Below are 24982 nucleotides of genomic sequence, written 5' to 3'. Positions count from 1 at the left end.
CCTGTAGGGTAAGTGTACAAGGAGCAAAACACATTAAAAAAAATTTCAAGTAGACGCGAAGAGATGCTGCAGTGCAAATGGACAGAGTTTAGGAAGCCGTTAGCTGTCATTTACTTACATGCTCTTTTGAAGACAGCGTGTGAACCGTCCCTCGGTAACAAAGCCATGTTCCTGCACACGCTTCGTTCGTCGGGCTGGCACGAGTCAGTGGTGCCCACGGCTGGTCCGGGGGTGTCAGTGTCCCCGAGAACAGACTCGAACCACCTCCCAGCCAGGAAGAAGACAGGGCAAATATCAATCATCTGCTTGATTTTTTTCCATGTATGTACAAAAGGGCAGGGGGGAACATCAAAGCAGCTCAGACCACTCATTGCAGGTGAGAAAAAAAATCCCGACCGTGTGCAGGGAAGTCAGAAGCCTCTGGCAAGTAACACGCACGTGGAAGGTAGAGAGGGAAAGGTCTTCAGCAACAAGAGTCTTGTGGGTTGCCCCAGCTTCCAATTCCAGTGCCTAAAATGTTTCTAACCTAACGAATGAACAAGATCTAAAAATGACTTTACCATTTGTACAGCATCATAAACTTAAAATAGGTTTGGTTTCTTTTTTTTTTGTTTGTTTTTTTTTTTTTTTTAAATAAAAGTTATTTCTAATGGAAGAAAGCATCTGTAAATAAGCAAAGCAGTATGCCAAGCAAGCAAACAAGTAGGGTGAGTACAGGAAAATGTACAAAGCTGAATGTAAAGTTATTGACGAATAATACCAGGAACACTTCTGCTAGATTAGTCTAAACACCAAAAATACTTCTACATCAGAAAGAGAAAAGTTTGCCAGCCCAGCCTGCTGTCGCAGACAAGCACGCTTTGTTTACATGTGGCACTATTGGGAATGAATCACGTTAGCAATTCCTGAGTTTAAATAAGACAAAAAACCTAAATACTGCCCTAGAGATAGTTTGATTCCTTTATTACGAGAAGCACGGAAAACAGGCTCCTGCTTGCCAGTTCTATTCAAGAAGTGAGGAAGGTCACAGCTCCAGCAGTGCGCTGCCTGCATCTCAGAGGTGTGGCCAACCTCCCCGCTCCCCCCTTCAAAACAAATTGGAGGGTGATTAATGCCATTTGTGTTAAGTGTTAATGCTTTTTCAGTGCCTCATAAGATAATCCAGGAATGCTTGTTTGTCTAAAAACCAACTGCATAAGATATGCCATAATATGGGCAGAGTAAAATAATCGAGGTGGAAAATGATTTGCAGTGATACGGAATTACCTGAGTGTTTTTCTATTTAGTTAAGCAGACGTAATAGGCCCACCCCGGATGCAATCAGTGTGTGACATTAATAAATTTTAAAAAGAGCATGTGAAATTCAGATGGCATGTCATATGCAAATCTTTCTGGCACCTGTACACAGCCACCATAATTGAGAAAGCTTTATCATCTAGCTCATAGCAAAGGAGATCTGAAATTCCAGACAGAATTTATAGATAGCGTTCATATTCTGAACTGTATAAAATAAAATGGAACTACTATCTTAGACTTTAAATATTTTACTATGCAGTACTAAAACCATCTGTCTTCCAACACAAAAAGAAAATACAAATCCAACTGAATGGCTTGTCAGAGTAACAGTACTTTACAGAAGTATAATATTAATGTAATACTATGGTCTTTCCCAAACTGTTGGCGTTTCAGATATTAAGAGTATTTTTCTTTTGTATTGCACAGACTCAAACGCATAGACAGCCATTTTCATACACTGGAGTAAGAAAACTTCCAAGATTATATGAATAAAATAGATACATTGGAAATCAGATAAAGCTTTACAAGAATTTCCCCAAGTGTCCAAAATGATTTCCTTTATCAAAGGCTTAATGGTGACATGATTCCCTCTTCTAGAGTAACATGTTTTACATCAGATTGTGCCCAAATACAAAACAAAACAAAAAAAGCACCACTTAGGTAAAACAAGAGTGATCACTGCAAAGACAGCAGGTTTTATAAGGGATGCTAAGATTAAGATGAAATTTCTTGAGAATACTGTTGCCCCAGAGAAGTGTCTTAGAAACTCCGAATGAACGTACCCTTTAACCTCTCCGTTCCGTTTCTGTACTTCACGGCCTCCGAGTCCATTTCACAGCCCACTTACTGTCTCGCTGCACCAGCAAGCGGTTCCCAGCGGCGGGGGGGCAGCGCGGGGGGCTCCCCAGGCTGGAGCTGCCCAGCGCCCCGCGGGCCACACTGCAGTCAGCTGGGGGGCTGGCTCTGCCCCCCCCCGGCCCTGCGCCTTGAACCCAGCAGCGCTCTGGCATTTAACTTGAACTCAGGAGCTGGGAACTTTCGTACCCCATTTTCTTTGCTATTTGTAATAATCGAGTAAGATATGGTTACATCCCATTCATATACTGCCATTTGTAATATTTATACAGAATATTAACATACACATATGTAAGAACTAGGATATTCTTTATGGCCTCTATTTTCTGATGTATTTAACAAAAACAAGCAAATAAACAAAAAACCCAAAAAAGAGAAACAATTGCTGGTGTTTCCAGTTTCCCAACAGAGATGCAGGACCAAACCCTGAGCAACTGCTCTGTGCTATGGTTTTGTTGCAACAAGGAATTATGACGATTCTGCACCGGAGAGGCCCCCATTACCTCTCCGTGTCAGCGTACTGGGGGAGGGAAGTCAAAAATCTGCAACAAAAGCTCATCCAAAAGCATAACCTAAATGACCGTCTCTGTTTCAAGACAGGACACACTCGGAGCCTAATGGATTCGTTCGGTGCAGCCCACATCTCGGGCTTTGTTTGCTGCACTTTACGTGTGAAAGCAAAACATTATAGCTAACTGTGTAATGCAAAAAAACCTGAACACCATTCCCACAGGCAGGAAAAATCCACTAGTACAATGTGCCATGCTTCTGGCTGTGCTAAGGGCTGAAAATACAAGGGAAGGAGTAGCTTCTGCCTCAGTAGTTCTGTCTGAAAAGCTATGTGTGGAAAACCAACCCAACCCCCCCCCCAAACCCCAAACCCCCCCTCGTGCTTTGGTCAGTGCAAGAGTCCCCGGGGTTTCCAGTGGCGGAGAGTGAGGAAGCAGTGGCAGGGACCAGGACAGGGGGGGACTCTGAACTGTGTGTGAATTGCAGCACGGTGATGGTCCTGCAGCTATCCTGGCTCAGCCTTCCATAAAAGAGATGCTTGGGTTTATGCTGGCTCAAAAAAAAAAACAAAAAAAGCCCTCTGTCAATGCCAAAGGGACATCCAAAGGCCATCAGAAGCATTACTCAAAGGTTTCCCATCGCTTTCTGAGCTGTTCAACCTTACCTGGTGTGGATGACACGTCTTGCTTTGTCTTTTTTAACAAATCTTCAAATGGATCTTTTGTCTCCTCAGATTTTGAGGATAGTAACACTGACTCTAAGCCCTTAGCTGGCCTGGAGGGGATCAAAGGGGGTTCATTAGACAGGAGAGCTAGTGCTTGTTTGGGATCTACCTTAGAGCTGGACTGGCCCACCTGTAACGTTCTGGGTTTAGAAGGACCGCTGAAGCCCGCTGGCTGTAGAGAGCTTGTGGGAGAAGGGCCATGGCTCTGCAGCAGTAAGGAGCTAGCTGGTGGCACAGCTGGAGCCTGGCTAAACAAGTTTGGCATGGATAGTGTTGAAATGTTTGGTTGAGGTCTTTGTGGTGGGTAGAAGCTAGAATTGGGTGTTATGAAGCTAGAGCTATAAGCATGCCCTAAAGAGGGGGTGAAAGAGCCCCTTGGGGGTCTAACGAGAGACACTGCGAGGGCTCCTGGCACTGTGTGTGTAAATGGATTTGGAGATGGCTGTAAGAAAGGTGGTGGCGCTGGGGAGGGGTAACCAAGTGCCTGGACAAATGGTGCAGCTGGGGGAGACACAAAGTCACTGGCCACCGAGACAAAGCCAGCTGCAGAAGGTGGAGTGGCTGCGCTTTGCAGGCTACGGGGACCTTGCTGGGGGCCACTGCTTTGCCAGCTGGCTGTTTTTAACGGATCCAGGAGATTAAGCAGGTAGTCGCTTTCATTACCTGTACTCTCCGTCTTCACCTTGACAGGTTGGAGCATCTCAGCAGTGCTGGTAGCACTGGACATACGCTGAGACGGATGAGAGGAATAATTTACAGACTGCTGGACATCAGGGTCTAAGGACACACTGCCAACTCCAAAGGGCTCTGGGATAAGATCTGACACCAAAGGGCTACGTCCTGTAGTGTGGGTGGTGAGAATTTCCGTCGGCCCCGCTGGCGTCTGATGCTTGGAAGCCCGGGGAGCTGGTGGTGGTGGCACTATCCCCAGTTCAGGAGTCTTTCTTCCCTGTGGCCTAGGAATGGTGATGTTCCCTTGAATGGCAGGGTTTGAGTCCTCCTTTTCTGCAGGGGCCAGAATGCTGTCCCTGCTCCGGGGTCTCCTTGTGATGGGCGGCATGTTCCCCAGCGCGGTCAGGGGCCTTTCCGGTGAGCTTTGGGAATACTTGGTAGGAATAGCCATATCGTCATGACCCATACTCCACAGCTTGTTGTAAGGGTGAGACAGCTTCATGGTTGGCACAATCCTGTTCCTCTCAGACACACCAAGATCCATTCTCTGCAAGAAAGCATTTAAAAAAAAAAAAAAGTTAATTTTTATCGATTTCCTCACAACATAGAGCATAAAGTGAGGACGGGCTGCTGAGGTGTGAGTGGCAGAGGATCCGTCCCCAGAGTGTGACCACTGGCGAGGGACAACAGCACGCAGCCTAGAAGGACAGCCAGGAAACGGGAAGCAGGACTCTGCAGTTTTAATTCCAGCTCTAATGAGTTGTTCAGCTGTGACATATTGTGGCATCTGTTGTTAGCCAAGTAAGGAGCACGTACCTATATCTAAGACACAGAAATTGAGAAGCCTTAATTGCTGTATGGAAAAAGCTGTCAAATGACATATCTGGATGTAACACTAAATTAAATATTATTATAAGGTAGAAATGACATTCTTTGCTTTCATGTCACAAGAAGATCTCAGACTCTGCTTTAGTTTGGCACTAAGCTGCACATATTCTGTGAAGTTCCTCATAAAGAATCTCTCTTCTACAGTCTAAATGGTTCGAATGATGCCTACAGCAAAACAGGCGCATTAGAAGAAGGTCCTTTAAAAACTACGCAGTTTGGTGGTGACCTGAAAATTCTCAGGTATTCATTCTCAATGCTGAGCATCAGCCCCAAAGATAACTGGGTGCGATTGCCAATGGACAAAACCGATTCTGAGGCACAGGGCAACTACTTCCTCCTCCAGAAGTAAAGGTTGTAGTTCTAGTGAAAAGTGTTACTCTCTTGTAACTGAGTCCCACTCCAATAATTCCTTAATTCAGAAATTAATTTTGAAACACGTGAACAAATGCCTGGAAAATGGATGCATCTACTCAGTAATAGGAAAATGTTCCTCAGAGAATAAGGGGAGCCAGCCAGTCCTAGTTCTGTGCAAACCCCCAGCGTACGGGAAGCCCTGTCCAAACCTGATAATCAAACGTGCAGCGCTGATCGCCCTCTTCTTTGGGAGTCCGCAGGTCTTCTAGGCTCTTAGCTTGGCTGAGAGGCTGAGGCTGTGTTTCTACTTCTAAGTTAGGGAAAATGTCTTCAAGGAGGTTGATTTCTGTGGCCTTACTTGAGAGCAGAGGGCTTGGAGGCAGAGGCTCTTTTGATTTTTCTGGACTGACTGCCTCTTCCCCATCAGCACTATCCGATTCTTTCAGGGCCCGGTATGGCTGAGGCCTAGGAGAGAAACAAAAATCACGTTGCAAATGACTGACTGTCTAATTTTTTTAAAGCAAGTATTTAGCGAGGAGCTGGATGGGTTTACAGAAAGCTTTTGGGTGGCAAAGTACAGCTTACAGTGCCCTGTGACCAGCAGGTGTGTGAGCAAAGTGACCAAGGGCAGAAGGACATACAAAGATGACTTGGCACTTGAAGGTTTTCAGAAAGGAAAAAGATGTAAGTGGGAAGTAGTCGGAGGAAAGCTGTGATCGTGCAGTTGCAGACAGGCTGATGAGGGATCTCTCTGGGAGCAGGAGCAGCTGGACACGAGCTCTCTGTGTGGGCAGCCGGGCTCTCCCCCTCCGGCAGAGCACTGCCGCCGCGCTCCGGCCTTTTACGCAAGAAGTCAGAGCGAGCGCGCCGCGAAGCGCCCCGTGTTTTGCAGGCACTTACATTCTCTTGCTTCAAGCTAACTCAGCACAGAACATAATTCAGTGTTTTCCTGCAATAATTGGGAACGCTGTGCAGAGTTCCAATGATTACATTGGTGTCATCTTATCAAGAAACAACACAATCCATTATGGAGACACCTATTTTACATTTACAGCCAAGGCCGAGTTAGCAGGATGCTTTTCTTGCACATACCTCAGCAAAAAAATGAACACCAGCAGATTTGCATATTGGTTCTGTGTACAGAGAACAGCAGCATAATGCACAGCCAATTAATAACAAGAAGTGCCATACGTATCTGTGGTGATTGGCATTTGACTGGCAGCCAGTTTTACTGTGGCATTTAAACAAGGTTTCAATTAAATGAAAATATTTGTGAGACCTGCAAAAACAGATACTATGGAAGAACCCTCCTCCTCTTTCCATATTTTATTATAATACATCTATATCATGCAAATTTATTAGCAGCCCATCTTACTTCATTCATCAACACATAAATAGCAGGCATTCAGCTAGCAACACAAGAGAGTAATAATGCAAGTACAGGACAGACAGCTGATGGCACATGTCCTTAGGAAGAGGGTGATCTTGCAAATCTTGGTCGTATCTTTAGTCTCTCCCATTGTATGTGCTCACACTCTAAGCACTAGATCATACTGCAAAAAACCATGGGGAATATTCTGCAAGCAAACCATTTTAGCGGCCTGGCCTTCACCCCAAACACAAGGGCACATTTTTCTGGGCCTTTGCTACTGAATCCTTCCCCCCAAGCCCGGCTGCCTGCAGTCACATCCCTTCCCTGTCAGTCTCGGAACCTGCTTTCTGCAACACACAATGAGTTTTAGCAACTGGAGACGCCCCTACCAACCTGGCAGCCTCCTTCTCCAGCCTAGGGTACCACGGCTGCACCCGGCCGGCTCCAGTTGCTCGGAGGTGCCTGGGCACCCGTCTCCCCGAACCACCCGGATCTGGCAGCATGCAGATTTCTGAAGCAGCAGCTCGTAGTAGCCTGACACCTCCTACAGGTTCTGGTCAAGCCAGTGACTGCGTTTGTTAAAAGAATGAGTGTAGTTTGGTGCAATTTGTCCCCGTTTCTCCCCCTGGAAATCCTCAAGCTGGTGCGGTTCGGAAAGAAGAAACCCTCCGGATGATGTTCAGTGAGGCCTTAGCTCAAAACTGCCCTGGGGGGTTGGTATGTTCAGGTATGCAGCGAGAGGTATTTAGTACAGCACCCTCCACACCACAGGGTTACTCTCCTCTCAAACGCCCAGGCCCCCGGGAACACTGGCCAGGTGACAGGAGCCGACAGGCAACACTCCTTCCCCCAACACGGGCACCTCGGGCTGGGGGCAGAATCCTGCAGCCGGTGCTTAAACGTACAGTTCTCACGGGCTGGTAGGCGAGGCTAAGTTACAGAGGTTGGGGAATTGACAACTATTGACAAATTAAAAAGTTGGATACAAATCACAGAGTGAGCAAACCCAACAAACTGCTTCCTGTTTCTTGGGTAAGTTTAGGTCAGATTGTACACAAACCCTTCGGAGGACGCCTGCGTGGCGACTCCCCACAGTCACTGAGATCTGGCACTTGACAGAACAGAGAGGCTGGGATCAAGCAAGTGAAACCAGAAAAAAGCCAATCACTGCACTGAAATAAGGCTCACAGGACAGTCCAAAAAGCACAGCTAGAACTGCACAGGGAGGAATGGCAGAAGGTTCGGACAGGAACGCAAGCAGCACATTGGAACAAAGGGCAACTGGCAGGGTTACATCCCACAGAGCTCGGGGGGGGGTAAAACCAGGAGCTGTGCATTGCTGCAGTGTTTCATGCAGGAGGGTGCTTTTGCATGCCGCTAAATTTCAAAACAAACAAGCGAGAGAAATGCTGCACATTCATCAAGCGCCGTACAGAGACCGCAGGAGCATTTCCAAAATTCCAAGTATAGGAGCAGGCATCCTGACCAATGCAAAACCCACTGCTTGATGACTGAATTAATACAATGAAAGAATAAAGGATAGACCATTCAAAAGGAGCAGAGAAGAAAAAGTTTTCAGAGAAGCCAGAGACAGGATCCTCTTCCTGCTGAAATTCATCATCAGAAGAGTCCTCAGAGAGGAAGACTGTATAGTGTCGCATGGGCTTTACAAGGCTGAGGGAAACAGGAAGAGAAAAGGAAGTTATCAAGTTGTCACATTCAAAGCTCCAGAGGAGAGAGAAACCAAGTGATTCGTAGGCTCTAAATCATTTCTGAACATGACTGACTGCCACCGCGCAGGGCTCTGCAGGTGAATGGTGAGCTTTATTTCTCAGGCAGAAAATACAACTCTGCTAAAAAAGTCCGGGGTGCCACCTGGTCGGGAAGGGTACTCAGACCTGCAATCACACCCACATTGCGAAAGAAGCTCATACAGAAACCCACCTTTCCCCCACCACATTTTCTAGAGAGTCGGGCATGGTTTTGTTCTTTAGAAATACAGCTTCACCCCCCAGATTCTCTGAGCTCTGACTACAAGCAAGCAAATGTTAGATCTACCTCTCCGCTTTACAGATATTTAGACTGACATTAGTCTGATGTATGAGAGGAGCTGACTTGAGGGTAACAATTCCTACTTGTATCTATTTTTGAGATCTGAAATTGCTTCACACGAATAAAAACAAAACCGTCCAAAGACTTATATAAAATGCAGTTTGTCAAGTAAGGTGTATACATTTCTTTCCTCAGTGGTTAACTACTTTCAAAGTCTGGCAGAAAAGGGACTCAAACTGATTTCTCCCGCATCACAGGATGGTAACTATCAATCTATGAATTCATTAGCAGGGGCCGGGAACAAAAATCCTTTCAGATGAAAACTACTTAAAATCAGAAGTGCCTCTGGAAACACACTTTAGCTGCAATTTAGAAAAAAAAAAAAAAAAAAGCCAACCCCCCCTCCCCCAACCAAAAACCAGCAAAATCCCAACCACAACCAAATTTGACAAGAATGTATTAGTCATCTTTATTTTATACACAGAGGTCAGGATTTGCTCTTGTACCTAATGAAGACTATGCCTAAATTCTGTCAATGTAAAACTAACTGTGCATGCCTGTACAGGTCTGGGTAAACACAGACTGGTTGGGGGATAAAAGAAAAAATATTTAAAGCTTGCTGAATTTATGTATATTTTTTTCTATTATTTACTGTAGCTATCAGTTGCTTCAATTCATTTTAACCAAAACCTCAGTAAATTACTCTTTTCTGCATAAAGTAGAAGCTCCTAAGATTCACTGTTTCCACTGGAGCAAATGCAGAAGTGGCTATTGCTCCTTTAAACAATTAAATGCACTATCAGCTTTAGCAGAAGAGGAAGGTGTATAGGAGCAGGGTACTTAAGCAGAAATAAACTGCAATGAAGAGGTTGAAGAGTATGAAGGAATTAATACCAAATATTGCCTCGTTTGTAAGGCTAAAATATACTAATTTTTAGTAAAGTATGAAGCAAGGGCCTCTGAAACACTGAAGCTCTGGATGGCTAAAGAGCTTATAGAAAACATTCTCACAAATGAAATATTAAGACGAGTGCTTCACAAGTAACTGAAAGCGGTAAAGGCACATTAAGATTTACCAGTAGTAACCAGAGGCCTCTCCACCACGGCCCAGCGCTTTTCAATCTACTAGAACTCAAGGACAACGTTGTGTAGAGACACCAAAACTGTATGCACTTATAGTAAAACCTCTACTCAATTTTTAACAGTTATGTATTGTTTCTTATTTATTTTCCCCATCTCAGTTGCATCCTGGCATATCTAAGTGTGCGTGAGTGGAAACGAAAAAAAACTCAAGAAAACCTCTTTTCAACAGCATTATAAACCACCTTTATATGCCTCATGGACCAAACAACAGGCTGATGACCACGGACGGACGTTGCACCATTTACTGGGCCCTTTTTTTCTTCCCCACATCACTAGAACAATGGAAAAGGAATCACTAGGATCATAAAAGCAAACACTGTTTCTCGCCATCTAAATGAGCTCTCCTCCCAAACGTCTTCATTTTATCAACCACATATCACTGATAATATCCCAGTTATTGTAGTGAGTCAAAGCACACATCGTGAGTGACACAAAGAATACACAACTGAGATGGGGAGCCAAATTTTGCTACTACTGAGGCTCAAAATAAAATGTGTTATTTCAGCGTAAGCAGAATCAGGCTCATCATGTGGAACAAAGGACAGGCCCCGATCCCGTCAACTTCGTAGAGCAACGCAAATGTATCACCCCACTGTGTAGGTTATATGCTGGAATCGGAACACGACCAAAAGCACGGATAGAGAGAATTAGATTTGTTGCCTTTGGAGTACAGACACACTAACAAACTACCTCTAGTGGCACTTGAATTCATAATCAGCCTTCACTCTTCTAGTTCCTTTGTCTCAATCACTAAATACCTATACAATAAAGTTATGAAAATCGGTCTAAAACATTAGGTCGGAAAAAGAGAAGTTGGACACTGCAACTGACAGCTCGGGAGGGCCTGAGCTGCCACTGTGAATAAATGTTTATTCACAATCAGGTCAGAGCTAATTAATAAAAAGTCTAAAATAGTGGTGGCAGTGGATGCAGCTGATAGTGTTAAATCATAGTCTGTGGTACTCCAATTAAAGCTGTTGCATAGCTGTTCTTTTCCTCTCTTCTGCTATAACAGGCATCCAGGGAAAGTGAGGTGGTGCCACTGCATTAGGAAAAATTTGCTATAAGAAAGCGACTATTATCCAAATATCAATTTACAGTAACAAAAGGCTCCACCTAAAATAAATCAGAAATCAAAGATACTTCAAAAATATTTCATTTTTTGAAGTTATATACACCTTTTTTTGTCTTAGAAGAATAAATTACCATTTAACATGATTCCTAAAATTATTTCCAGAAATCAAGAGCAATAGTGAATTTCCACATATCTTGCCAATGCACTAAATGTTTGGTAACTGCATATAACAAATGTATCGGGGCAGCTGCCCTTAAAGCACTGCCTCGATACCTTTTGTTTGCCTTCAGACTATGCTAAATTCAAATGTGTTGTGTCTGTGTGCACATATTAAATATGCTGGGAACAAACTGTGAAGAAATAAGATAGGATCTGGTTGGCTAGATCATCAATTGCACTTCAGTGCAGCTCAGTGCAGACAAGATTAAATATATAGCAAGGTAATATGCACCCGTTTTGTTGCTGTTGCAAGACTCTTTAAATGAAAGTGGGATCTCATAATTAGAGAAAAGAAAGCACTTAAGTTTCACTGTTGGCGTGCTCTGTGAGAGAATTTGGTCCGAGAGAAGGGATGAACAATCTAAAATTGTCCAAGTTTAAATTTTTTATTAGCTGGAGGCAGTAGAATCCAAAAAAAGTGCCTATTCCCTCATTAACCCAATTCGGCAACTCTCCTGCAGTCTGCCACCCACCACTTGCTAGAATTTCATACACAAAGAGCTGTCTCTGAAAAGGCAGGTCACAGCAAGCCCGGCTACAAGGCAGGCACTGCTGCAGTCTTAGAGGGAAAAAAGGATGTGTCCGTCACAGCTACAACCCTCATCATCTCCACATGACTGCACCAGCTCCTGCCTACCTAATCTCTTAGCTGAGTTACCATGCAGATGACTTGCTGATCTCTTTCTAATGTTTAGTTTAACATGTCTTCGGTTAGCACTAGCATATGACAGTACTGACAGCCGTGGCTGTTCCTTTTTAAATATCATGTCAGAAACACAGTGCAATAAAGCTGGGGATGCGCTCCATGGCTCGGCGTACCATTATGATAGTGTGGGTTTCTTTTTTAATGAGGAAGATCTGCATCTCAGGAGCTTTTTTCATGTGTCAGGATGCATGGACAAATCAGCAGCACATCACACTGGCCAAAAATGAAATGCTGACAAATGTAGATATTTCAAATTTAATTGACACCTAAATGTACTTGAGATAGAAAAAAATATATACAGAAAATGTGACTACAGGATATGGGAATTAATAAGGAGAATTCTGTAATAATTTTAAAAGATATTTTGGTTATGAAGAAATTAACTTTGTGTCTTTTACTAACTGTGCTTTTTCCTGATTATAGAGATTACGGTACAAAGGGGTAGTATAGACTTCTCGTCATTATTTGCCTAAAAAGGGCTTCCCAAATTTAAGGATTTTTTTTTTTTAATTAATTTATTTTTTTTAAGAATAACTATATAGCAGCTCTAGGGAATTAAGGAATTTGTTCCTCTTAGATAGTAAAATGAGGAGAATGAAGGATCTGGATGCATGGGCTTTTTCTTGCCAGTATGAAATAAGAGACTCGGGACTGTGGGGATTACCCAGTAACTATTCACTCTGAACAAAGCACAGACCTATCACTGGAATTCCTTCCTGCATCTTCTGAATACTCAGTACACCCAAGTGTGAGCTAACAAAAAACATTAAAATATCTATTTGATTTTTAAAGTGTCACTTTGTATACCGTGAATGCTCATAGAAGCAGAATATTTCCGGAAAAACAGAAACAGCAGCATAAAGGGTATTTTAAATTAAAACAACAAAAAAATTCGTACCGCAAGTCACCCAACCAGATAACAAAAACAACAGCTTGTGATCACTGCGACCAGTAAAGGCAGGTAACTAATTGCTTTATAGTTTTTATAAACTTTTTACAGATTTTCTAGAGAGTTGGAAATATTAACAAAAAATTTAAAGTGGGAACAAGCTGGATGACACCTCTGCTGGCTCTGACAGATCTAGATGCAAGATTCTACAGAGTCGTTTCACATTTTTGTCCTATTCCTCAGTACTAAGGATCCAGTCACCGATTTCCCCCGCAGCTATCACATCCCTTCACGCAGGCGAGTTGCGTGCATTCAGTCAGTTCGCTCCAAAGCAGGCAGCAGAAATTGGCCCCACAATTAAAGTTTCTTTTAAACCATCCTACGGGAAAAGGTGGGAGCGCCAGGAAGGGCCGCGGTTCCCAGAGGGCAGCCCTGCCTGCCCTGTGCCACGGTTCTCGTTTGGCAAGGCCCGCAACAAGGCCCAGCTGCTGCCCGTCCGCGGCTTCCCCCCATTGCTGGGCATCTGCCTTCTTGGTTTTACTGTCACCGTACCCAATTCTCCCAGGGCAGAGGAACCGAAGCAGACGCAGCGAGTCTTGCCGGCTCTAGCCTGCAGTATTTTCTGTCTGACTGCAGTCAGCCTCGTTCATACAGGTACTTGCTGGCTTAGCTTTCTTCCTTCTCGCAGCTGTGCCATGGAAAACCTTTCCCGGACACAAATTCCGTGTGGCAGGGCTCTGAGAGCCCGGTTACAACAACTGGAATTTAACGTGCTTTATGAGCATGTATCATTCAGCACAGCCATCATGCTGACTTCACACTAAATTCAGTGTAATAACCCACTATTGCACTGCAGCCTATTTTCATTCATATGATATAAGGGAAAGCCATTAGCTTTACTAAGTCCTACATGACTTCTGGAAAGCCATAATGAACTGCTGCAGCACTGACACGGGCTTAGCCGGCCCAAGAGCCTTTTGACATGCTGTTAATTGTGAGCCCGACCCTCTGATTTCCCATTTTAATTTCCTCCCACTCTGCATGCCCTGGAAGCCAGCTAGTCGGTACTTACAGAAGACAGATCCTAGAGCACTCTGGAAGCCTATTCTACATTTAATAGGAAGTCTTGCTGTGGTGTAAAAGAGAGGTCTCAAAAAACTGCCTATCTGTTAAAATGCAACATCTCATTTCTCTGAACAACTAATTTGTGTTTAAGGAGGCATGTCCCATGTGTCTAGGATTGCCACAGGTGGTAATCCAGCATTTTCTGAGCTCTCATCTACAGATTCTTCCTCTTACCTTATAACTAAAAAAGTTTTTTTTTAAAAATTGTGTATTTTAGACTTAATGACAAATTTTAAGAATCAAACATCACAAACCTTGAATTATTGACAAAACTGTAAAAAACCCCTATTGTCGAAATAGATAGAAAAAAAAAAAAATCACTGAAAATTTTGATAAGGGAAACAACAGTTCTTCCATCAGCTCTTCTACATATAATGGTACAACAGAGATGAGCAATAATCTTGGGTGTTCTTTGAAGTCACTGTTCCTGCCCTCCAGTGTTTTAATTGAGGACTAACTAGAAAATGAGCACATAAATCCCCAGAACAATGTTTTTCTTTTACACACATTCAGAAAAGTAACTCGTGTAACTGCAGATACAAATTTCCTGATATCATAAGAAATGCATTCATAGCTAACAACTGAGAGCACGCCCACGCCCTGGCTAACTCTCCAGAGAGCCCAGGATGGTTAGGAAGGGCCTGCCCCGCGCATCCCGCCTCCGCCTGGGCACGAGGATGCCAGGGTCCCATCCGCTGGGGAACGGCTCTGAAGCCTTCATGGAGCCTTCACGGCCAAAAAGCTAGCGTTAGCTTCGGATACAGAAAGAAACTTCTCCTTGCCCAGAGGCTCCTCCTCACAAACATATTCCATGCAAGTACCTCGACAAAAGTAACTGGTCAATAATTAGCTTTGGAACCAGTGCAATTAAGCTAGAGTTTAGGTTAAGAAAAGCACCCTCTCAGCACTGCTGCTGCTTCCATGAACTCTCCTCTGATCTGCAGTAAGGGTGCTCTCACGCTACCAAGTAACAGGAGTGAAAACATATATTGCGGTGTTTTAATTCATTCTGATATTATCCAAGAGAGAAAACAATGAGAATTTTTTAAAGAGACTACACCTGGCTTTATGATTTCATTCAAGAACAATATAGGAAGATTGTTTCTTACTGGGACAGAAAAAAAAGTTTGTGAAAAGTGTCATGAAAATCCTATCTTTAATTACTATTCAAAAAAATATTTTTCCTTTATTCAGGATGTCATTTTGAGATAAATAGTGCGGAAAAAGGTCAGGATTACTGAGTCATTACCTATTTTAAAGGCATTCACCTGAGGTTATTTCTTTGATAAGCCATTTATTTGAGCTTTAAGTACAAGGTTAGATATTTCCTCAACTCGTACTTCAAAATCACAGCTGTAGTGTCAGTCTCATCATCATTGTGTGTTGTGTGTCCTATCTCTCCCCCACTGCCCCAACTTGTTTTTATTAAAACACTCTAACCAGACACCTTACAGGAGATCTAGTTGGGTGCAATATTCTACAATTAACTGTCTGGAAGTAGTTATGTCAAAGTTTGTTTTGCCACCTGAAGCTGATGACAGGAAAGAACGAAAATAATCAGATCCTGCTGTGATACTGCATTTGAACTGGATAAAATATCAAAGCTGTGAAACATCAGGAAGAGACCGCAGTTGGTACCATACAGCAAGTGTCAGTGGTAAGTGGTATTCGCAACAATACCTGGTTTTATTCCACATTTATAAGATGGTAAAATCTATCAGTAAAATGCTCATGAAGAAAAATAAGTTAGTTTGTAGCTACAAAGCAACTTCATTATCTTTTGTAGATCGCTGTCAATTGTTTTCACAAAAATATTTTTGTAGTTAACTCTGTAAAAGCAGCTGAATTGTAAAGACTCACTAAAATTAACAGCAATAAATGAAAACCAAGTAAAATAATAATTGTAATGCAATATATTACTAGTGTTAGCATAAATATGTTTATCATCCATGTTTACATTTATTCCTGTTCTGATACTGGCAGGGATTGAGAATACGTGTTAGCAGCAAGCCACACTGGAATGTCAAGCAGTTTTTGAGTCCAAACATACACAATCCTTCATATGAAACACACATAATGCTCAAATTGACTCAATTATCCTCCACCTACATGCAGTGAGTTGTCATACTGAATATTAAGAAAAAACTTTTATTTCAGATATTCATATAATTTTTGTGCAGGGACTGCTACCTCCCCGTTACAGCACAAGCCCTTTTGCAGGATTTGCAATCTACTCCACAAGAGGGCAACCAAATTCCACTATAAAATGGATAAATAATCCTGTAGAATTTAGAAGTGACCATTCATTTTAGCTAAAAGCCAGAATACCTCCCCATCCTAGAGTGGCTGGGCACAAGCTAGACATGCACTTAACTTTGGCAGGGAGGGAACCAAGCCTCCACCTCTTTTTCCCTCATAAACAGTGGTGACAGGGAAATGGTACACATGTGGGAAAAATGTGCGTTTAAACAAACTAACCATTTTTCTTTTTATGTGATTTTAGTGTCTTCAGATACAACAAATATCCTGTAATCTTGGGCATCAGCTAAATTATTTCACTTGACTGCCAATAAAGCCACCGCAGGCTAGAACATAAACAAATACTGTGAAGCAACTATAATATAAGCAATTACTTTGTGCTGCAGGTAGAGATGAATTACAAGGAAATCTCTGTGACAGATCACACAAGGAAAGCTCTGTGACCAGCACAACCATCTTGCAGCCCCCGAGTGTTTTGCTCGTAGACCGTGAGCAGTTCCGGGGTGACCCCACGCTCAGGCTGCACCGCCACAGCGCGGGACACGGGGAGGATGCCACTCCACTCACTGGGCAAGGGCAGCACGGAAGGTGCTTCACAGGCAGAGAATACCAGTTGAAACTTGCCACACGACTTGGGAAATGTATACTGGCTCTCTTGCCTGCTGCTCTTACCTCACTGCTCGCTTGTTTCCTCTGCAGTGTCAAGCAGGTCTGTCCCTTCTCTAGCCACATTTTTCACACCGCCTTCCTCTAAGATCAACCACCCCAGGCAAAACGCACAGTTCTTCAGCTTCCCAAGTTCTGAACTGAGAGGAGGCAACCTGCTTATTCGGACCTTTAATAAGTGCAGCTAATATCAGCCTCTGTAGCCCATCAGAACTTAGTGCTGTTGAATCTTTTGTACTTCTGAACACTTGAAGTAGCTGCACTCAGAAGAATCCAAATAATTTTAAATCCAAAATGAATATTGATGAAGCCTACACATGTATTTGTCACACACACTAGTGTCTTTTGGGCTATGTTGGTGAAGTCTGATATATCCATTCCCTTTTTTGGCTTGCACTTGATGGCCTATCGTTAACTCAGCTATGGCAATGTGTTAAAAATATCTGCAACAATACATGGTATTGTCTTCTTTGTAAAAAGTACTTTAATGTGTGACATTCTCGAAACTATCTGAGAACATCTCTCCAAGGTAACAGAATATACTGTTCATATGAACAACAGAGACATTGGAAACCAACCATTTCATACACGAGCAGTAAGCTACAGAAGAACTTATTTGCAACATTATCCCTGTTTACTTCATAGTCAAATCTAAAGAGATGATAAATTTGCTAGTACTATGCAAGACAGTTAAGCCCTCCAAGCCTTCATACAGAGCTCATTACAGACCTGCTGTTAATGGGACTCTAACAAGCATGAGACACAACCCTTACTGCCATCACTATAAAACAAATAATTCTGTATCTTCCAGGCAAAGCCTGGCAAGAACAGTGGATTTGCAGGGATGTGGCTAACGATTTCATTTAAAGCATAGTTTAAAACAAAACAATAAATGAATAAACCTCCAAAACCTGAAAATTTTCACTAAATGGGATGATCAGATTATGTCTAACTTGGCAAACCAGAATTTTCCAATACATAAACTTTGGTTTCTTGCTTTTTCACACTTGCCCTAAAATGTTCTAAAAATTAAAAAAAAAAAAAAAAAAATTTGTTAATTAAAAAAAGTTACTTTTATCTGTAGTATTTTTTTTTTAATTTCTCCTTTGGCTAGTTCCAGTTCTGAATGCACTGTTTGTGATGCAAGTAGAGAGAAGCAGAGCAGCAAAGTACTTACTGTTCTGGACTAGAAACTGAAGTCCTTCGTCCTTCCACAGCAATATTGCTCTTGGGTCTCTTAACAACATGAGGTCTTGGTGGGCGAACCTATTGCATACACACACACAGGAGACATTTCATCAAATACTTCAAGTTGAACAAACAACGGACACCGACAACAAAATATGCATAGCTACCTTTATCCTAAAGGTATCTTCCATTCTGAATTGCCTTTAAACATCTAATTTTTGTGCCACAACATTACAAATTAATATGAAGTATGAATACAAACTACAGGGACCCACAAATTGTTTAAGGACAAAAAAACCCCAGACATTTTTCAATAGCAAATGAAACATATATGCTTGTCACTGACTGCTGTTGACAAAGCAACAAAAACTGGTTCCACTGTCCTGCTGGGTACAGGCTAAATTTCTCACAAAAGATTCCCTAAACGTGAGCTTCCCCTTATACAGTTAGTTGATAACAGTGAAATTGGAAAAATCCTGTGTGTTGCTGTACATTAGATGGAAAAGTGGAGTTCAGCTCTAACATCATGATCCTTTGGTCCTCCTGATCATAGCAACCCAACTTCTCAAGTGAAGACTTCTGTGTTAGGGAGCGCTGAAAAATTTGTACTTAGAATAAACGTTATAACATGAAAAACATAGCTCATTCTTCATTAAAAATTTGCTTCCTTACAGGAGTTGAACAGAAACCCTTGCCAGACATATTATCGTTATCACCCCTAATGTTATGTTAGTTTATCTTTTGTTGTCTGTTAAAAAATCCAGAGCTTTTCTGTGGAAGATGATGTTTCTGCGAACTCAATCTGAAATAACATATCCGTCAGCTTTTAATGTTCAGAAATCAAGCTTAATTTACTTACATTAACTCCACATGCGAACAAGCTTTACTTCAAGGAAAGGAATAAGCACCTGTGATCACCATAGCGGCAAAGTTTATGCATGTGCCTACCAATACTAGTGAGTAATCCTGTTGATGAACTTCTCCCTTTGAGTCAAATGTGGGAATGAATATTTGCAGGGTCTGGGTCAGGCTTTACAAACAAGCTTTCCATTTTTTGTTAAGAAAGTACTACCTTCCCTGAAAAGAAGTCTGATTTGTTGGCTTAGCTGAATGGTGGTTTCAACAGAAATCCCCAAAGCCCTCAAATAAAGTTAGGAATACAACTCAATTTCTGACCTCCTTGAGGTTCTGCTCCCTTAATAGCCACAATATAAAGGAAGCTTTTAAAGGCCTACAACCTAAGCACTCTCTGGCTAACTAATGAATTAATTTGCAATGATAGAATAGATGCAGATTTCCCCCCACGTCTGCATTTTTTTTTGGGTAGTGTTTTTTGTTTTGTGTTTTTTTTGTTGTTGGTTTTATTTGTTTTTTTATTATTTCTTGGGGTGGGGGGTGTTTCTGGGAGTTTTTTGTTTGTTGTTTTACTTTGGTTTGTTGTTTGTTGTTTTTTTTTTGTTTGTTTGTTTTGGGTTTGTTTTTGTTTTTTTTTTTTTTTTTCTCCTTAGGCACATAAACCTCACATTTTCTTGTCAGGAAAAAGCTACCAAATTGTACGTAGTGTTTCTGCACTACACAACAGCATGCAGAAGATAGCAGCTGGATTATTGTATTGAATTTTCATTTCAAAGGCAATGGTGTACGGCAGATATGATGAAGAAATCCAGAAATGTATTGCCACTATTTCTTAGGAAAAAGGGCTTATAAAAAGGTCAGATGTTAAGGTCTTGAAGATCAGTCCCCACACAAGGCTGCTCCTCTCTACAATAAAGACGGCTTAAGAATGTGAATTTATGGCAGGAATGGAAGGATTAAGTTTGTGGCAACTTCAACTGAACTTGCAACATGGTGAAACATGGGGAAAAGAACAACAGAGCTAATTAGACGAGCTGAGCTGTCAGAGTGCGGCTGAATGGCTCGGTGCCAACAAACAAAAGGAATGGGCTGGCAATCAGCAGGATCGATGAAGAATACTGCTTCATTAGGGTTGATAAAACAGAGAGAGAGAGACCAAGAGAGAGCGAGTGCCTGCAAGAGAGGGGGGAGAGAAGCAAGAGGAACTGGGGGGAGAGGAGAGCGAGAAGGAGAAAGAGAAAAAGAAAGCAAGAAAGAAACCTGTTTAATTAAATCTGAGCTGGAAGATGATGTGTAAAGCTGGCTTGTCATCACGCTGTGAACACTTTCACCTTTGGGGTGGTAACCTGGGGGAGTGATGGTGATGGGGGAGAGAGAGCAGAGTTCTGGGTGGCGCCGGGGGACCACCAGACCAGTGGAGTTAAGGTGCCATGCTAAGTAGGATTTGGAGCATTCTTCGGGGGGGACTGCAGGGAAAAGCCTGGAGTCGAGTTGATTCCTTGCTGGATTTTGAGCCTTATGTAGCCGAACAGACAAGGTTAAATGCTTATCAAATTGCAAAAGTATGAGAGAAATACAATTACGTGAGCACATGGCCAAAAGAATAAATGTAAAAATCCAGTGCAGAAGGGTTAACTGTGCTTATTACTGTCCCCATCAACTTTATGCATGATTATTATATTTTAACTTTTTCTAATTGAATTCAGTTTCCAAACAGCCACTATTAATTAACCCTCTCTCTCTCATTATACCACCACAACTCTCTTCCAAACCAGCAGAATGTAAAGAACATATCTTTTCTGCTTCCTTAACCTTTCTTTGGTCTGTGTTTTTGTTTTTATTATTAGCAATGACTCATATTGAAAGGACTAGTGCCCATAGACTCTTCCTCATAACAGATATATCCTGAAAACAGTAAGTATTTCTCAGGAATTCTGGTATTATTTGGACTTGGCTGGAAAAGCTGAGGGACCTGGTCTCCTCTTTCAGTGCTGCCTGTAAAAACCTAGGGTAAATTACTTGCCGATACCCACCTCTGTAACGTATGCCAAGTCTAAGAGAGGGAAAAGCAGCCTGCACAAAGTATTATTTACACACACAAAAATGTGTTTCAATTATTAAAAGCCAAATAACAGTTCTGAACAACAAATTTATGTATATTTGGTACAAGCATATTTTTGGGAGTGATTATAATCATTTACATTTATCTTGAATTTCCTCTTGATGAATGAAGCATTTCTGTTCCACTTACAGACACAGCTAGATGAATGCAGTAGGAGCTTTTATTATTATATTTCCAACCTTTTATCAATCACATTGGGAGCAAAGACAGTTGACACAAACACATTATAGTGAGGACTATTAATGCACTACAGCTGGGAGATTAAACAGTTTTAGCAAGACTTTGATGTAAAAAATTACTCGATCTGAACAATACCGTTCAGCAACTTTTGTACAGAGGAATCACAACGTGCCCTCATACACCTGCCAAGCACAAACCAAGAGGGCTGTGGAGCACTATGGGAACCCCAGAGCACCCCGGAAGGTTTGTTCCTAGTGTAGCACATCTGGGAGGCTCCCCCGTATCAATCACATTTAAGAGAACACATAAGCATAGTCAATGCTACCTTTTAAACACAAAACCCAGAAATCTTCAGAGCAGGAATCCATAAAAATGACTGTGTTAAGCTAAACACCCAGAGTTAAAAAGAGGGAGAAAAAGAAACACATGCTATTGGAATGTAACACAGGAACATGCACCAAAGATCAAAAGTTAACACACACCCAAGTGCACTTGTTAACCAGTTGCCTGCTCATCCGAAACATACTTTTAACAAGTTTTAGCAAGATTAGATTTGAAAACTTGCATCTCTCTCTTTCTTATGCACATTAAGGAAGCAAGGAGTAAGATGTATATCCCTTTTGGGGGAATTATATTCAGAAAGCAAAAGTCCTGAATAAATATCTTCCAAGGCTCTTGCAAAAAATACACCCCTTTCTAAACAGATACCACTTTCCTGTGCTACTGAAAAACCAAATCACTGGTACAGATCCAGCAGAGTCTCCTGTTTTAAAGCCATCTGGCATAGCTGATATGTAACAATTGTCCTACAGTTAGTGTTTTGAATGAAAAACTGCTGAGATAAGGTACCCCTGCCTAATACAGCACAGGTATTGCACTGAGAATAATTTCTGTGTAGTTCTTCTACGGAAGAGTCACTTACTTCCTCTGGCCAACATGCTGTGCCTACATTTTTTACACTACGTAATTACATAGAGTCCCAGCTTGCATTTTAAATGAACATAAAGTATATATATATTTCATCCATAATGTGGTACTAATTTTTACCATCCAAATATAGAATTCGCTTTCTTCATGTGTATTCGCTCATCTATTCCATGGAGAAAAATTAAGCATCCCAAATTAATTTAAAGCATAAATTGCAGAGAATAATCTCTTCAGACTTCTGCTTCCTTTCATATTTGAGTTCAGTGCAAGTCTTCAAAAACTCACTGGCTAAAAACTTATACCAGCCTAGCAAGACTTTTTGTTTAAGAAATCACCGCAAAAACAAATGTTGCAACAGCAGCATCAGTTACCTGCAGAACTGACCGAAAGCTGCAGAACTCGTCAAAGAAAAGCAGAATAAATGCAGGTCCCAGGGCTGTGCCGCAGCAGAGAAGAAGGGAGTTTAGGAGCATAATTCACACATTGCTTTTTTGCAAAGTTTGACAATCCAAACTACCAAGGTTTAGTAATGCTACTAATAGCGTAATTCAGGCAGTGTTAAGCTGTGGCAGTGAAACAAAACTACCAACTACTCACGGGCCTAGATGAACGCTGTATCTTTGGAGGCGGTGGCCGAGGCGGACGGAGTCTTTGCTGCTGTATCAAAGTGGAAACTAAATTAAAGTCACCTACATGAACACACGTCTGATTTTGTGGCAAAAGCAGTATGAGGGGATGACAACACGTGAGCTACCTTAACTTCATACTCACCTCACAAAATGCAATTTGTTTGTTTGTTTGTTGTCTTCAAAACAGTGACAAATCTCATGACCTACACAGTGCCACAACAGGAAAGGCTGTATCTGCCTGTTGTCGTAGGCTTAACATGGCTTCTGTTAAACCAAAGGTAACACGACCAGCACTCCGGACCAGATCAGCCAAAATTTACTTGAGACAACAAAGACGCTCAAGGTGGATCCTTGAACCTCTGGGCCCAAGTGTTCTAGACAACATTTATGCAAATGCAAAGAATCCTGCAAAGCAGCATATTCAGAAAAGCTTTCACTAAAATCTCAAGAGTGATTTTAATGCTTGTGAAAACTTATGGTAAAAGGCCTCAAACCAGCAAAGACATTTAAGTGCATGGGAAAAAACCTCAAGTCAATTAAACTTTTCATACATTTAAAGATGAGCACATGTTTAGATACTGTACTGCATCAAGGTTTAAATGCAATGCCTAGAGCAAAGTGTGTACTGGCATTGTAAAGAAAACTAAAAGCCCCAACACCAACAGTTCTAATGAAGACGGAACAGCACATTGAGATGCCTATTTTGGTCTCTCATTTTTTAAATTAGCAGTTGGCCAACTCATTGCTTTGTAACAGCACTGGAGCTATTCCAATCCAGTTGCTTTTGACTGAGCCAGCAGCATGACTCTCCTCACACAGATGGCGTCTTAAGGTATAGTCTGTTAGACAAGGAATCCACTGACAATTAACGAGATTCTAAATAAAACCACCCCAAAGTACAACTTTAACTGTGATCTTGCTCTCAGTATCAGTGTCCTTTCTGTGGCAGCTTGTGTACACGCATTAGTGCCTCAAGAGGGAAGTGGAGCCCTCGGCGAGGGCTACGTGGGACCCCCTCTGAACGCCTGCTCGACCAGACGACGACGACTGCATCGCTGCCCCCAGCCCACGGTGCCTTCCACAGACAAAAACCCGTCAGCCGTGCAGAGAAGGAATAGGAACTGGCAGTGGGAGTCAGCTTCTTCAGCCAGAAAAAGAAAGCTTATGCAGATTACTGTTTTTATCTCAAAAAAAAAGATTCCAGATTCATATCTCAGCAGTTCTTAACGTCTTACTAGCACAGTCTTTATTCTAGACTGGCAGAAATTCTCTCCCAACTATCCTCACACTGTGTAATAGTACAACTCCAGCCTACCTTGTTTCACACCATTTTCATTCTCTCCTTGCATCTCTCTAGACGTTTCTTCCAAATTTCCCATTATATTAAAATTTTGCATCCATTGGTTCGTTTCTCCTTACTTGTGTTGTCAGTGAAGGAGTGCCAGACTGCACACATGTATTGGCTCAGCTTTTTAGGGTGGGTGAGGGAAGAATAAAAAGGGCACTTGGGATGGAGAGCTGAGGCCAGAATTATTCCATGTGATAGCTTCCCTCTGTATTTTCCAAGAAAGTAAGTATGAAAACAAAGAGAACAAAGAGACAGATGACAGGGTGGCAAGCTGAGGTGGCTGCCATTAGCCCTACTGAACAGTTTCTCTTCTGTACCTTATATTACTCAGTTCAATTGCAGAAGTTGAGTTATGCTGCTGTGCATCTTCCCATCTTACCTGCTCAGGCTGAGATCATAATCTTACAATATATTTAATTTCTGTTATGTAACATCGCATATTTATTTTCCATTATGTTTCAGAAGCATAATGGAACAGCTGAAAAATCTGAAATTCACATTTTCCTACTCACTTAACAGGCATTCACTTACTACCTAGCAACTTAAGGAAAGGATTTGACAAAGCAGAAAAATAAGACACAATTATTATTAATATATTTTTTTCGGTTTTTTTTTGTGCCTCCTGCACATATACTTCCCTTTGTTATTTTTTTCTTTTTTACTTACCTAGAAATTGTGAACATTTCTATGTTAGAAAATTCTCAAGTAGGTTATTTAGGTGGGAAATGTAAGTATTTTCCTAAAGCCATGGCTAGCAGTGTCATCTTTGATCTGGGATTCAGTTTTTCCTTTCTGTAGCAAACACTGCAAGTTTTTGAGGATAATTTTTGAGGAAACACTGCAAGACTGTAGCATCAACAGTATTAGCTGATGAACTGACGGCAGTTTTATTAAAGCTTCTGAAAAAAGTGTGAAAAAGGCAGGCCCT

General features: G+C 42.0%; 1 protein-coding gene across 5 annotated transcripts in view; it reads right to left on the bottom strand.

Annotated features, from left to right (window-relative positions):
- Positions 1-1528: 1528 nt before the first annotated feature.
- DENND1A (DENN domain containing 1A) overlaps positions 1529-24982 on the bottom strand; it is a 215703-nt gene continuing 192249 nt past the window's right edge. For 2 of the 5 annotated variants that reach the window (XM_042786413.1, XM_042786414.1), the window contains exons 20-23: positions 17983-18071; positions 8217-8345; positions 5509-5764; positions 1529-4604 (exon numbers count right to left, since the gene is read on the bottom strand). In XM_042786413.1, the coding sequence (XP_042642347.1) occupies positions 3282-4604; positions 5509-5764; positions 8217-8345; positions 17983-18071 (1797 nt within the window). In that variant the 3' untranslated portion in view covers positions 1529-3281. Of the gene's footprint in view, positions 4605-5508; positions 5765-8216; positions 8346-17978; positions 18072-22674; positions 22735-24982 lie in introns of those variants that run through there. The other 3 variants (XM_032982592.2, XM_042786415.1, XM_042786416.1) reach the window with 3 other exon arrangements.

Source organism: Tyto alba, unplaced genomic scaffold, assembly GCF_018691265.1.
Source record: "Tyto alba isolate M040663 unplaced genomic scaffold, T.alba_DEE_v4.0 Super-Scaffold_11, whole genome shotgun sequence".
Classification (NCBI taxonomy): Eukaryota; Metazoa; Chordata; class Aves; order Strigiformes; family Tytonidae; genus Tyto; species Tyto alba.
Note: the sequence above shows the minus strand (reverse complement) of the source record. Positions and strands in the feature narration are given on the sequence as shown.